The following is a 12,848-nucleotide window of genomic DNA, read 5'->3' on the forward strand; positions in this document are numbered from 1 at the left end:
GGCTTGCCCAGCTGAGATGGGAGCTGGAATCTGCTGCAGGTCTTCAGGCAAGGTCTGCTTTGGGGCTTAGAGGAGATGGGGAAGACTTGCACTATTTCTTGTGCCTTTTGCCAAGATTCAGATTGCACAGGTTATAGGAAAATTCACTCAGCAAAGAATACCTTTATCACAAAAAAAAAACCCCAAACAACAAACCAAACCCAACAAAAACATCTAGTAACAGAACTCAGATTCCAAAAAGTACAAGATCTGTATAAATTCAGCAAGATGTCCAGCACCAAACTATTTCATGGTGCAACAAAGAACCTGGTGAGAGGCGAATGGGACCTTGCAAGGGGAACACCATCTACCTCCCCAGCAGACTGACAGTCTTCAACTCTTCTCAACAGCAGATGGATTTTCCTTGTTCTTGCAGCATTTCAGGTCCCACGGGAGGTATTGGTTGCAAGCAAGCACCTGAATATTGCCTAATGGAGTAAGCCAATCACTAAGGTAGCTTGGAGTGTCCATGCCCATCTGCTAATTAGGTTTGTTTCATTTTGGATGCATTTCCCACAAAGTTATTTCTTCTTCTTCTTCTTCTTCTTCTTCTTCTTCTTCTTCTTTCTCCACGTAAAAGTATAAGCAAAAGGACTGCTTTTATCTGTAATAAGTTAAAATCAGAAGTGACCTAACTAACAAATCTTTGGGTCCTTGGAGCCCAAAGAGTAAATCCATAGAAAAATCTATTGGTTCCAATGTTTTTTTTTTTCTGGTATATCCCATGCACATCCCCATTAGAAAAATGGGATTTATGAATCTTATCATACAGCAAGGTGCAGTACCTCAAAGCCAGAGCTGACAGTCCGCGGCAGAGGTCTGGGCTCTCTCTCAGGTCGCTAAGCGGTTCCCAGTCACTGCTCAATCAGTCTTCACATGACCATTGGCCAAGGCCACGGGGACGGTGGGGGCCCCCGGCTCAGCAGTCTCATCGAATCGCAAGCGCAGGGTGTTCCTGATCACCAGCTGCTCCATGATGAAAGAAGCACAGAACCATGGGATGGCATACTCCAGGGTGATCAGGCCCATGAAGTCAAAATCAAACTGGGAGTAGTCCCACGGGCAGGCATTGAACTGGCGTAGGATGAGGCCGGTGGTGAACTCCCAGAGGTATGTCCAAAGTGTGTAAATGAAGCAGCGCACTAAAATGTTACACTTGTCTTTGAGATACAGATACATCTTCTCCACAATAAGGATGGAGGTGCCATAGATGAAGAGCGCCCACACACTGGTAACACCTGGGAACTTCCAGTTGAAGTTGACCACAAACTCCCAAGCGGCTGTGAACATCACCTCACAGAAATAGCCATGAATGGCATAGAGGTACCATCGGGAGAAAGCGGTCAGAGGTTCTGCCGCAGCCATTCTTCTGCACACTCCTGAGCAGGCACTCTGAAATTGAGAGAAAGAGAGAGAGACAGAGGGAGAAAGAAAGAGAAAAGGAGAGAGAAGTCAGCAAGGGTGTCAACACGTGTTCATCCTCAAGATGGTCACAGAATCATAGAACGGTTTAGGTCAGAAGGGATCTCAAGGATCATCCAGTTCCAACTCCTGGCCCTAGGCAGGGACATCTCCCACTAGAACAGGTCGCTCAAGGCCTCACCCAACCTGAACTGTGGTAGCACAGAATAACAGAATCACAGAATGTCAGGGGCTGTAGGAGACCTTGAAAGACCATCCAGTCCAACCCTCCTGCCAGAGCAGGATCATCCATACCAGATCACACAAACAAACTGGTTCCACTGTGCTAGGCACTAAGCAAATAGAATCACAGCAGGCATTGGGCTGGAAGGGACCTTTAAAGGTCATCTAGTCCAACCCCCCTGCAGTAGCAGGAACACCTTTAACTAGATCAGGTTGCTCAGAATCCCACCAAGTCTGACCTTGAATGTCTCCAGGGATGGGGCCTCCACCACCTCCCTGGGCAACTTGTTCCAGTGTTCCATCACCCTCATGGTAAAGAACTTCTTCCTAAGGTCCAATCTAAATCTACTCTGCTTTAGTTTAAAACCATTGCCTCTTGTCCCAGTGCCACATGCCCTTGTAAACAATCCTTGCCCAGCTTTCCTGTAGGCCCCCATCAGATACTGGAAGGCTGCTATTAAGGTCTCCCCAAGAGCCTTCTCTTCTCCAGGCTGAGCAACCCAAACTTTCTCAGCCTGTCAGCTCCTCCTCCAAAATATCTCATCCAAAGTAGAAAAAGAACACAATGAGATACAGGAGGGATGGAGAATACCAAGGGAGAACACAACACACTATGGTGCATCACTGTGCAAGCTGGGGACTGTACAGTGTAATGCTTATAAGTCACTTGAGCATTTCTAAAAGCAAAACTGCAGCTGTTCCCAAGCATCTGATTTCCCAGCCACACCAAACTGGCTGGTGCTTGGTAGATAATACAGCATAAGAAGGTCTCAAGAGGGCAATGAAGGAGGAAAGTGTCGTTTTATTGGGCAGCAGTTCATGATAAAAGGATCAGCCTGAAAAGCAGTGGCAGGACATTAGTGGGAGAGGCGTCCAAACAAAAGGCCAGGACTGGATTCAGTAAGAGATGCAGATTTATGGAAAGCCTCAAGTATATCACTGAGCTTGGTGATGCAAAACTTTTAATGGAGTAACAGCAATACAGACCAAAAAGATGCTCAGTCTCCTGAGGAAAACAAATGACATTCATCACCGAGGGAGTTACAGTGGGATGGGCAGTGGCTTCCTGAAAACCAAAAACACAGCTGCCACCTACACAACTGTCTCAGCAGAGAGCAAAACAAGTAGTGGAGACCTACACGTGAAGGGCCATGCTTATGCTGAGGCTGGCCTTGTTTTGTGGAAGGTGGGAGCATCTAAATTCAAAGCTATGAAAATGCCCTCTGTGCTAGTTTGAGCCTAGCTGGCATACTTTGGTGAGAAGAAATAGATGCTACGCTGTGAAAAGGAACCAGTGGTGATGCCTGCTGCACACATAGGCTTGCTAGGATGCAAAAATACAAGAACACAAACATAGATAACACAGTTTGCTCTCTGGCTTTGGGCTGCACTTCTCTCTCTAATCTGCTATCTGTCTAAGTAATCCTTCTGCTTCCTGACCCTGCCCCGGCCGACCCTCCAAACTCACCTTGAACGTAAGGCAAAGTCTGGGGTAAGGTAGAGGGGCGGAAGGGAAGTGGAAGGGTGGTTGGGAGCCCCTCCTGGGGACTCTGGTTTCTGGCAGGGCTGTTGTGTTTCTCTATTACTTTTTACCTTGCCTATTTCTGTCTCTAGCTGTATAGATTGTAAATACCTGCTTGTATCTTGTGCTAAGCTGTAAATATAAAGCTTCATTCAATTTCCAGCTCAGCTGAGTCTAGTCTGGGTGATTTTCACAAGTTGGGGAGGGGGGTAGGTAACACCCAAACCATCACACACTCCACCATCAGCAAGCACCATATTTCAAGCACTAAAGCACAAATTCTTCTAGTACAATGCCATTGGAATGGGCTGCCCAGGGAGGTGTTGAAGAAAAGACTGGATGGGGCACTTAGTGCCATGGTCTAGTTAATTGGATAGGGATGCGTGATAGGTTGGGCTGGATGAGCTTGGAGGTCTCTTCCAACCTGGCTCATTCTATACTATTCCATTCCTCTTCTATTCTTATTCCTCTTTGATTCCTCTTCTATTCCTGTTCCATTCCTTTTCCATTCTATTCTAATGTTGTTAGGAAGCCTGGGCTAAGCCAGCACAGAACTTCCTCCTCTTTTTCCAGCAGGATTTTCTTTTCCAGCTTGCTGATAGAAATAAAAAAGGTAAGCCTAAGGAAACCACACATGGGCCTCAGAAGAACACTTGGTTCTCTCTCCAACAGTGATGCCTGTGCAGATAATGGGTACAGCAAACAAGCACAGGCCTAGCAGGAGGAAGTGTATGAAAGGCAGGACTGTGCTTCTCTGCAGAGATCTGGTCAGAGGGTCAGGGCAGCACTCTGACTTAGATCTGCAAGAAAATAACACTGTAACAACACAAAGCTTATGCTTTTATGCTTCATAATATCAACTCTGAAGTGGATATTAATCGTCCCTGAGGTTGAGATAGGACACAAATGAGCCTGGTGCACCAGGTCAAACAAGGAGAAAGAAGATAAATCCCAGGCTGCCCACGCGAAACTGCGCTGCGCAAGGGGAGCACTTCCACGCTCACATTCAGTTCTGCAGGTGACACAGCCCAGGCAGGCAAGAGGCAAGTGATTGGAAAATGGGTTGACAGGAGACCAAGAAATAATGGCAGATTTGTCACACACATGCACTGCAGGGGAGTCATCAGTGCATGACATACTCATGCCTGATTAAACTCTTGAGCACTGCCCAGTTGACTTTTTTCCAAAGCTCTCCTCTGCAGTGGCTTCCTGCCTGTTTGCCTGCTACCAAGCCAAACTGGGTCTCAAGGAACCTCTCATCTGATGTCTCTGTTCTTTCCACTCAGGCAGAATTCTTTGGGCTCACAGCCTGTGATGGTTTGGGTGTTCCCTGCCCCCCATCCCCACTTTGGAAATCACCCAGACTAGACTCAGCTGGCTCTGGAGATTGAATGAAGGTTATTATTTAAAGCTCAGCACAATATACAAGCAGATAGTTACAGTATATACAGTTATAGACAGAAATAGACAAGGTAAAAGGTAAAACAGAAACACAACTCCCCTCCCAGAAACCTGAGTCCCCAGGAGGGGCTCCCAACCATCCTTCACCTTTCCCCTACCCCTCTCAACCTTACTCCAGTCCCAAGGAGGAATGGAGGTTCGGCCAGGGGAGTTAGGAAGCAAAGTGGATTAGTCAGAGAAACAGAGGGTGAGGTTAGAGAGAGAGATGCAGCTTGGAGCTCCCCAGCAGGAGAAGTGCCTTATCTATGTTTTGATTCTTCTTCTTGTATCTCTCAGCGAGCCTACGAGTGAAGTAGACATCATTCTGTTTCCCTTTCACAGCCTGTAATCTATCTAGTCCTTCTCACCGAAACATTCTAGCTGGCTTCAAACTAGCACACAGCCTCTGGATGAGTTATAATGAGATCTAACCGAGATACTCTGAATTAACTCCAAAGTGCTAAGAAAAGCAAAAACACAATCAAAAAACCCTCCCCTAACAATTCCCCTGCTTTGGAGTAGCCCCAGGCTATAAATTCCGTCAGCAACTTGATTCACTGCAGCTGAACTTAACTGCAGCATCGAGTTCCCTATTCTCAGTGTCTGTTTGTTTCCAACAGTTAAAAAAAATGAGGCCATTGGTTTTTTTTACAAATTCATGTTTGAAGTATTTACTAACACTGTTCATGTGACTGACAAATGCTTCAGACACATCTATTACCCTAAGTGACAAGTGCAACTGCAGACAGAGGAGGCACATACGTAGCAGTGTACTTCAGCTCCTCCCAACAGCAGGGCTGTGCAGTGAAGGGCACCTGCCACCCTCTGACCAGCTCTGCAGCTTCTGACGTTCTTCCTCCTCAGACCCTTCTGGCACACGCAGCACTTATATAAAAGCAGCTTGGTCTTCATAACTGCTTTAATTACTTCCCTTGACACACCACTGTGGCTATACTGTGTTCTTCCTTAAGAATACAAAAAGGACGTGGAAGTGTTGGACCCATGCCAGAGGAGGCCACCAAGATGCTCAGAGGGCTGCAGAAGCTCTGCTATGAGGACAGGCTATGAGAGTTGGGGCTCTGCAGCCTGGAGAAGAGAAGGCTTCCAGGAGATGTCGGAATGGCCTTCCAGTATCTGAAGGGGGCTACAGGAGGGCTGGGGAGGGACTATTGACAAGGTCTTGTAATGACAGGATGAGGAGAAATGGGTTTGAACTGGCAGAGGGGAGATTGAAACTGGATGTTAGGAAGAAGTTGTTTGCAGTGAGGGTGGTGAGACACTGGCACAGGTTGCCCAGGGAGGTTGTGGAGCACAGAACACCAAATGTGATCTTTGATTACTTTCACTGGCATACCACTGTGGTTATATGGAGTTCCTCTTCAAGACTGGGACAATCAGAAGGGTATCTGCTTTTCTGCTTCACCAAAGAGTAAAGTCATGTCTAAGGATGTGCCAAAGCAAGCTGACATGCATTTCTGCACAGCATCTTTTGAAATGCAATTTGCCCTCACTGATTTTGCATTTTCCCTGTGAGTAAACACCAAATAAGCAGGCCTTTCCACCCATGGACAGCATTCAGTGGACATGCTGCAAATTGCCTTTGACTTTTTAATACAGAATCAACCAGGTTGGAAGAGACCTCCAAGCTCATCCAGTCCAACCTAGCACCCAGCCCTAGCCAATCAACCAGACCATAGCACTAAGTGCCCCAGCCAGGCTTGGCTTCAACACCTCCAGGTACAGCAACTCCACCACCTCCCTGGGCAGCCCATTCCAATGCCAATCACTCTCTCTGACAACAATTTCCTCCTACCATCCAGCCTAGAACCTCCCCTGGCACAACTTGAGGCTGTGTCCCCTTCTTCTGTTGCTGCTTGCCTGGCAGAAGAGACCAACCCCACCTGGCTACAGCCTCCCTTCAGGTAGCTGTGGATAGCAATGAGGTCCCTCCTGAGCCTCCTCTTCTGCAAGCTACACACCCCCAGCTCCCTCAGCCTCTCCTCACAGGGCTGTGCTCCAGGCCCCTCCCCAGCCTTGCTGCCCTTCTCTGGACACCTTCCAGCACCTCAACATCTCTCTTGAACTGAGGAGCCCAGAACTGGACACAGCACTCAAGATGCATTCTGACCAGTGCTGATACAAATCACACCCAAACCATTATGAGTAGAGATTTACAGAACAGTGGTGCTGGATCTGGTCCCAAGACATTAGTTCATCAGTGTTTAAAGATTTATGCAGTAAAGTCTTAGCAGTACTTATGTGCTGAAGTCGTAAGTCTGAGGAGATATTCATCCTTCAGGTAACTGAGTGCCTCAATTAACTGTGGCTCAGAAAATAGAATTTTGACTGCCCTGAAGTGTGGAATAGATCCAGCAGATCGATTAATCAAACCCTGCAATAAAGATAAAAGCATGCCACAGACAGGTGTCTCCAAACACAGACCTGATGCTCTCACTGTTAGCACTCAAAGCCTGGGAGTTTGGTCATTTCTGGATGTATTAAATCACCCAGGTTTAGTGCATCTCTCTCTAGGCTTTACCTCCATCAGGTTGCGTGATGTTTCCCTTCTACCTACACTGCCACAAGTTGTGTTTAAGAAAGCACAGCCTATTTTCAATCTGCATTTTCCTCTCATTTTTGTCTCTGGCTGGTTTCCCTTAAAAGCAACATCATTTCCTTGCCACTCCTTGTTCCCTTGCCTGGTTTACTCAGTACCTACTGGCAGCCTCTGATCTCTGTCTATCTTTCAAACCTGTTTCAAAGAGAATTGGTTACAGTGAAAAAGAATGACGACAAAAGGGGATTAAAATAATCCAATTACCAGACTAAGCCAAAGGGATGGGAAAGTATAGCTCTTACCAGTAATGCCAGTGTGTGGGCTGCCCAGAAGGCACAGTTTCACAATGGGAAGGAGAAAAGGAAGATTTACTTGGGAGGGAGTAAAGAGGAAGGGGGGTCTGAGGGGATTGTTTGAAGAACAAAGACAAAAATGTGAAGCTATTGTTAGACTAAAGAATAATTTTCTGACTAATGTGATTCCATGAATAACAGAAGTGCAGAAAGCTGAGTGTGATTCCATCAATAACAGAAGTGCAGAAAGCTGAATGTGATTCCATCAATAACAGAAGTGCTGAAAGATGAATGTGATTCCATCAATAACAGAAGTGCAGAAAGCTGAGTCCTCCTCTGCCTTGTCTAACACAGCACATCAAGTTACCCAAAACCACCTTAGCTCATAGTGACCACTCTAACCTAAGAACAAGTTCAGGCAGCAGCTCTTTACCTAGAGTGACCTAGAGGGATGTTTCCTATGTTCCTAACAGAAATTAAGACCCCTCAAGAGTAAAGCAAGCAGGACATTTGCAAGACAAATCTGTGAAAGAGAACTTGAGTTCAAACTTGGCATCTAGAAATACTTTATCTGAATCTCCTCAGCATCTTTTTCAGGTCAAGTCACACCCTTCTCTCAACCTGTTGCCAGAAGATTCCTGCACTTTACTTGCTGCACTCCCCTGTTTGGAAAAGGTTCCCTGAGTCCCCAGCATTTGCTGATACTACAGCTCTCAAGCAAGCAAGTGTCCAGCAAGGGCCTAAATGTCCCTGGAGTGGTCCCAGCATGTAGCAGAGCCTTTGAAGCCAGGATCCCACTGCAGGAGCAGGTAGAGATTCCCGCTATGACTGTGGAGGAGAAATTCATCGCTATAGAGACAGTGATGCCCAAGGAGATAGTAAGTCTTGGGTGACACAATGTGCCCTGAGAAGCTGTAGCAGATGGCCTCTGGTTTTGGGTGATCATTGCTAGATTATCTTGACCTAGAGAGTGAATCCAGGTGCTCAGGGCAGACCTCATTGCTGTCTACAACTACCTGAAAGGAAGTTGTGGCCGGGTGGGGTTGGTCTCTTCTGCCAGGCAACCAGTGACAGAATCAGAGGACACAGCTTCAAGCTGTGCCAGGGCAGGTTCAGACTGGACATTAGGAAGAAATTCTTCGCAGCAACAGTGATTGGCATTGGAATGGGCTGCCCAGGGAGGTGGTGCAGTCCCTATCCCTGGAGATGTTAAAAGGAGGCTGGATGAGGCACGTAGTGCCATGATTTAATTGAAGAGAAGGGTTAGGTGATAGGTTGGGCTCAGTGATCCTAGAGGTCTTTTCTAACCTGGTTAATTCTATGATTCTGATTCTGTGATTCATTCTCTGCAGCAAGAAGAGAACTGAGTTCATAGCACCCATTTCGCAAAAGCAGCCCCAAGCTTACAGACCATAACTTCAGGCCTAGGTCTGGGCATTTATAGTTCTGTGATGGCTGACTGCCTGACTCAAGCTCCTGGAAGCTGGACTCCTTTCTTTCAAACCTTCCAACTGAAGAGCCCATATGGCCCCAGCTACAGCTTCAAGCACTCTCGCTCATGAGCCAGGGAGCTGGGTCATAAGGCTGCCCCACATCTCCTCTGACTACAGCTTATGTCACCTTGGCTTTTTTCCAGGTTTTGTGAGCTTCTTACTGCCTCTCACCAGAACTGGACTGTTTTCACACTCCGGATTGGAGCACAGGTATCTGCTTTGAAGAAGGCAAAATGACTTGCTATGCCTACAGGTTTTTTAGTTCTACCTGCAGATATAATGTGACACCTGTGTGGTTTTATGCTCTCCTTATTAGCTGCTTATTGGTATTCTCTTCCCCTCTACTTGAAGGGGATAGATTTTTTTTTCCATTATACTTGATTTTTCTGATCTGTGTTCATTTTGATGCTGAAAGGCTATGACCTGATCCAACATTCCTACCTGCAGGCTGCAACATTTATCACAGCTCTGTGGGGCATGCTCACTTCCAGCCTCACACAGCCCCTCTGAAAGTAGAAGCACTTAGTGCCATGATCTGGTTGATTGGATAGGGCTGGGTGATAGTTTGGACTGGATGAGCTTGGAGGTCTCTTCCAACCTGGTTGATTCTATGATTCCTCTACATTTCCCTTTATTGACTGCCTCATGCCCAAATGGCGATGCTGTATTGATGCCATCCAGAGGGACCTTGACAGGATGGAGAGGTGGACCCAAGCCAATCTCATGAGGTTCAACAAGACCAAATGCAGGGGTTGGGACAATCCCAGACACCAATATAGGCTGGCAGTGACTGGCTTCAGAGCAGCCCTAAATAAAAGGACCAGGGGGTTCCTGGTAGGTGAGAAGCTCAATATGAGTTGCCAGTATACACTTGCAGCCTAGAAAGCCAACTGTACCCTGGGCTGCATCAAGAGAAGTGTGGCCAGCAGGTCAAGGGAAGTGATTCTCCCCCTCTACACCACTCTGGTGAGACCCCCACCTGGAGTACTGTGTCCAGTTCTGGAACTCCTATTACAAGAAAGACATGGATGTGCCTGAAGGTGTCTAGAGAGGGGCCACAAGGATGCTCAGAGGGCTGCAGCACCTCTCCTGTGAGAACAGGCTGAGAGAGTTGGGGCTGTTCAGTCTGGAGAAGATGAGGCCCCAGGGAGACCTCATTGTGGCCTTCCAATATCTGAAGGGGACCTAGAAAAAATCTAGGAAGACACTTTCTAGGGTGTTGGGTAGTGATAGGACTGAGGGGAATGGATCCAAGGTAGAGGAGGGGAGATTTAGATTAGATATTAGGAAATTCTTCACCATAAGGCTGGTGAGACACTGGAACAGGTTGCCCAGGGAGGTGGTGGAAACTCCATCCCTGGATGCTTTTAAGGCCAGGCTGGGTGTGGCTCTGGGCAAGCTGACCTAATGGAAGGTGTCCCTAGATGATCCTTGAGGCCCCTTCCAACTCTCACAATTCTGTGAACAGTCTCCCTGGTAAAATCAGCCATACAGGATAACATTGTCAAAACTTGCCTGCATTTATTAGTCAACCAAAGGTTAAGACTTCAGGTTCCTTAAGACAGAAAAGTCTTAAGTATGTGCATAGGGATGCTTCAGATGCTTCTGAATTCCTGGAGTACAGAAATTCACCTTTCATAGTACAGGGTAACCCAGATCATGACACAGCTTCAGCCTGCTTTGCAGATCTAGCACATTATGGCTGTGGTACACACTGAGACCCTACTCACATCCATCTCTTTTCCCAGATCCAGTCTACAGTCAGCCTTCTGAAAAATTCTTTTGTGAACAGCAGCTGACACACATCTGCTTCAGGACCCATGGAATTTAAATGCCTCATGTTAATACCACCTACTTCCTAAACACTTGAAAAAGGAATTAAGCTTCCACCTTAGAAAAGAAAATCCTTAAGGACTAACTCTAATCCTAAACTCAGCAAGGAGGTAAAAATACTATTCACCTCTTCACTCCTGGCAGCTGGCAGCCTGCACAGAAACATTTTCCACTCTCAGCTGCAGAAAGATAGCACAGTTGCAAAAGGTCAACAAAGTAATAAAAGGAGACTTGAACTTCAGTCCACACACAGAGCTGCTGCAGTAGAAGGCAGAGCAATTTTCTACCTTGGTTTTTAAATTGACTGGTTCTTAAGTATCTGGAAGTGTGCAATTTGGTCTAGGTGTTGGGATACAGAAGAATGGGTGAGAAGAGGAAGATAGTGGGATAAGGACCAAAACACTGCTCTGGGATGAAAAATAATCTTAAGAGCACTGGAAGAAGGTAACATTATGCCTCTTGGCAGCTGTCATACAGCTGACAAAAACCCATAGCACAGAGGTGCCAAGGTAAGTCAAGACTGCCTCTCTACCAGTCTCTTCCCAGAGGATTCCACTTAGGCTACATTAGTAACAGCTTCTCTTGATGCAAGACACAATTTTAGTCTTACTAAAAGTGAATCCTACTCTGCTCTGCAAGGCAGGAGTTCAGTGTGCCCCTCTTGTTCAGCAGTCCTTGCTGTCTGAAGCTAAGCAGCTGCATGCAGAAAGAGAAAATGACTGAACACAGCCAGGCTGCACTGACCTGTCTTGCCTGGACATAAATGGGAAGGCAGCTACTGTAAAGCGTCTCTCTGCTCACTTGGCACTGCAGTGGGGCATGGCTGTCATCTGACTGGCACCCCAGCAGAATGCTCAGTGGCAGAAACAGGCTTTTGTGTACTGTCTCTTACAGTCTTAGCCCCGGGCTAGCAGCACATGTCACTGGCTGAAGGATCCAAAGAGCCTGTTTGTCCTGAGTGGTAATAGCATAGATGAAATTGAACATCCTGCCTTTAATCATAGAATCAACCAGGTTGGAAGAGACGTCCAAGATCATCCAGGCCAACCTAGCACCCAGCCCTAGCCAGTCAACCAGACCGTGGCACTAAATGCCTCATCCAGGCTTTGCTTCAACAACTACCTGAGGGGTGGTTGTGGCCAGGAGGAGGTTGCTCTCTTCTCTCAGGTGGCCAGCACCAGAACAAGAGGACACAGCCTCAAGCTACGTCAGGGGAAATTTAGGCTCGAGGTGAGGAGAAAGTTCTTCACTGAGAGAGTCATTGGACACTGGAATGGGCTGCCCGGGGAGGTGGTGGAGTCGCCGTTCCTGGAGCTGTTCAAGGCAGGATTGGACGTGGCACTTGGTGCCATGGTCTAGCCTTGAGCTCTGTGGTAAAGGGTTGGACTTGATGATCTGTGAGGTCTCTTCCAACCCTGATGATACTGTGATACCTCCAGGGACAGTGACTCCACCACCTCCCTGGGCAGCCCATTCCAATGCCAATCACTCTCTCTGGCAGGAACTTCCTCCTAACATCCAGCCTAGACCTGCCCCAACACAACTTGAGACTTTGTCCCCTTGTTCTGTTGCTGGTTGCCTGGCAGCAGAGCCCAACCCCACCTGGCTACAGCCTCCCTTCAGGTAGGTGCAGACAGCAGTGAGGTCTGCCCTGAGCCTCCTCTTCTGCAGGCTGCACACCCCCAGCTCCCTCAGCCTCTCCTCACAGGGCTCTGCTCCAGGCCCCTCTCCAGCCTTGCTGCCCTTCTCTGGACACCTTCCAGCACCTCAACATCTCTCTTGAACTGAGAAGCCCAGAACTGGACACAGCACTCAAGGTGTGGCCTCAGCAGTGTTAAGTACAGGGGAAGAAGAACCTCCCTCATCTTACTGGACACACTGCTCCTGATCCAGGCCAGGATGCCATTGGCTCTCTTGGCCACCTGGGCACACTGCTGGCTCATCTTCAGCTACTACCTACCAGCATCCCCAGGTCCCTCTCTGCCTGGCTGCTCTCAGCCACTCTGGCCCCAGCCTGTAGTGCTGCT

General features: G+C 47.6%; 1 protein-coding gene across 3 annotated transcripts in view; it reads right to left on the reverse strand.

Annotated features, from left to right (window-relative positions):
• Nucleotides 1-582: 582 nt before the first annotated feature.
• TMEM229B (transmembrane protein 229B) overlaps nt 583-12,848 on the reverse strand; it is a 41,818-nt gene continuing 29,552 nt past the window's right edge. For all 3 annotated transcript variants that reach the window (XM_064143908.1, XM_064143915.1, XM_064143924.1), the window contains one exon: nt 583-1,431. In XM_064143908.1, coding sequence (XP_063999978.1) covers nt 901-1,404 — 504 coding nt within the window. In that variant the 5' untranslated portion in view covers nt 1,405-1,431 and the 3' untranslated portion in view covers nt 583-900. The remainder of the gene's footprint in view (nt 1,432-12,848) is intronic.

The sequence above is a fragment of the Pogoniulus pusillus genome, chromosome 1 (genome assembly GCF_015220805.1).
Source record: "Pogoniulus pusillus isolate bPogPus1 chromosome 1, bPogPus1.pri, whole genome shotgun sequence".
NCBI classification, from domain to species: domain Eukaryota; kingdom Metazoa; phylum Chordata; class Aves; order Piciformes; family Lybiidae; genus Pogoniulus; species Pogoniulus pusillus.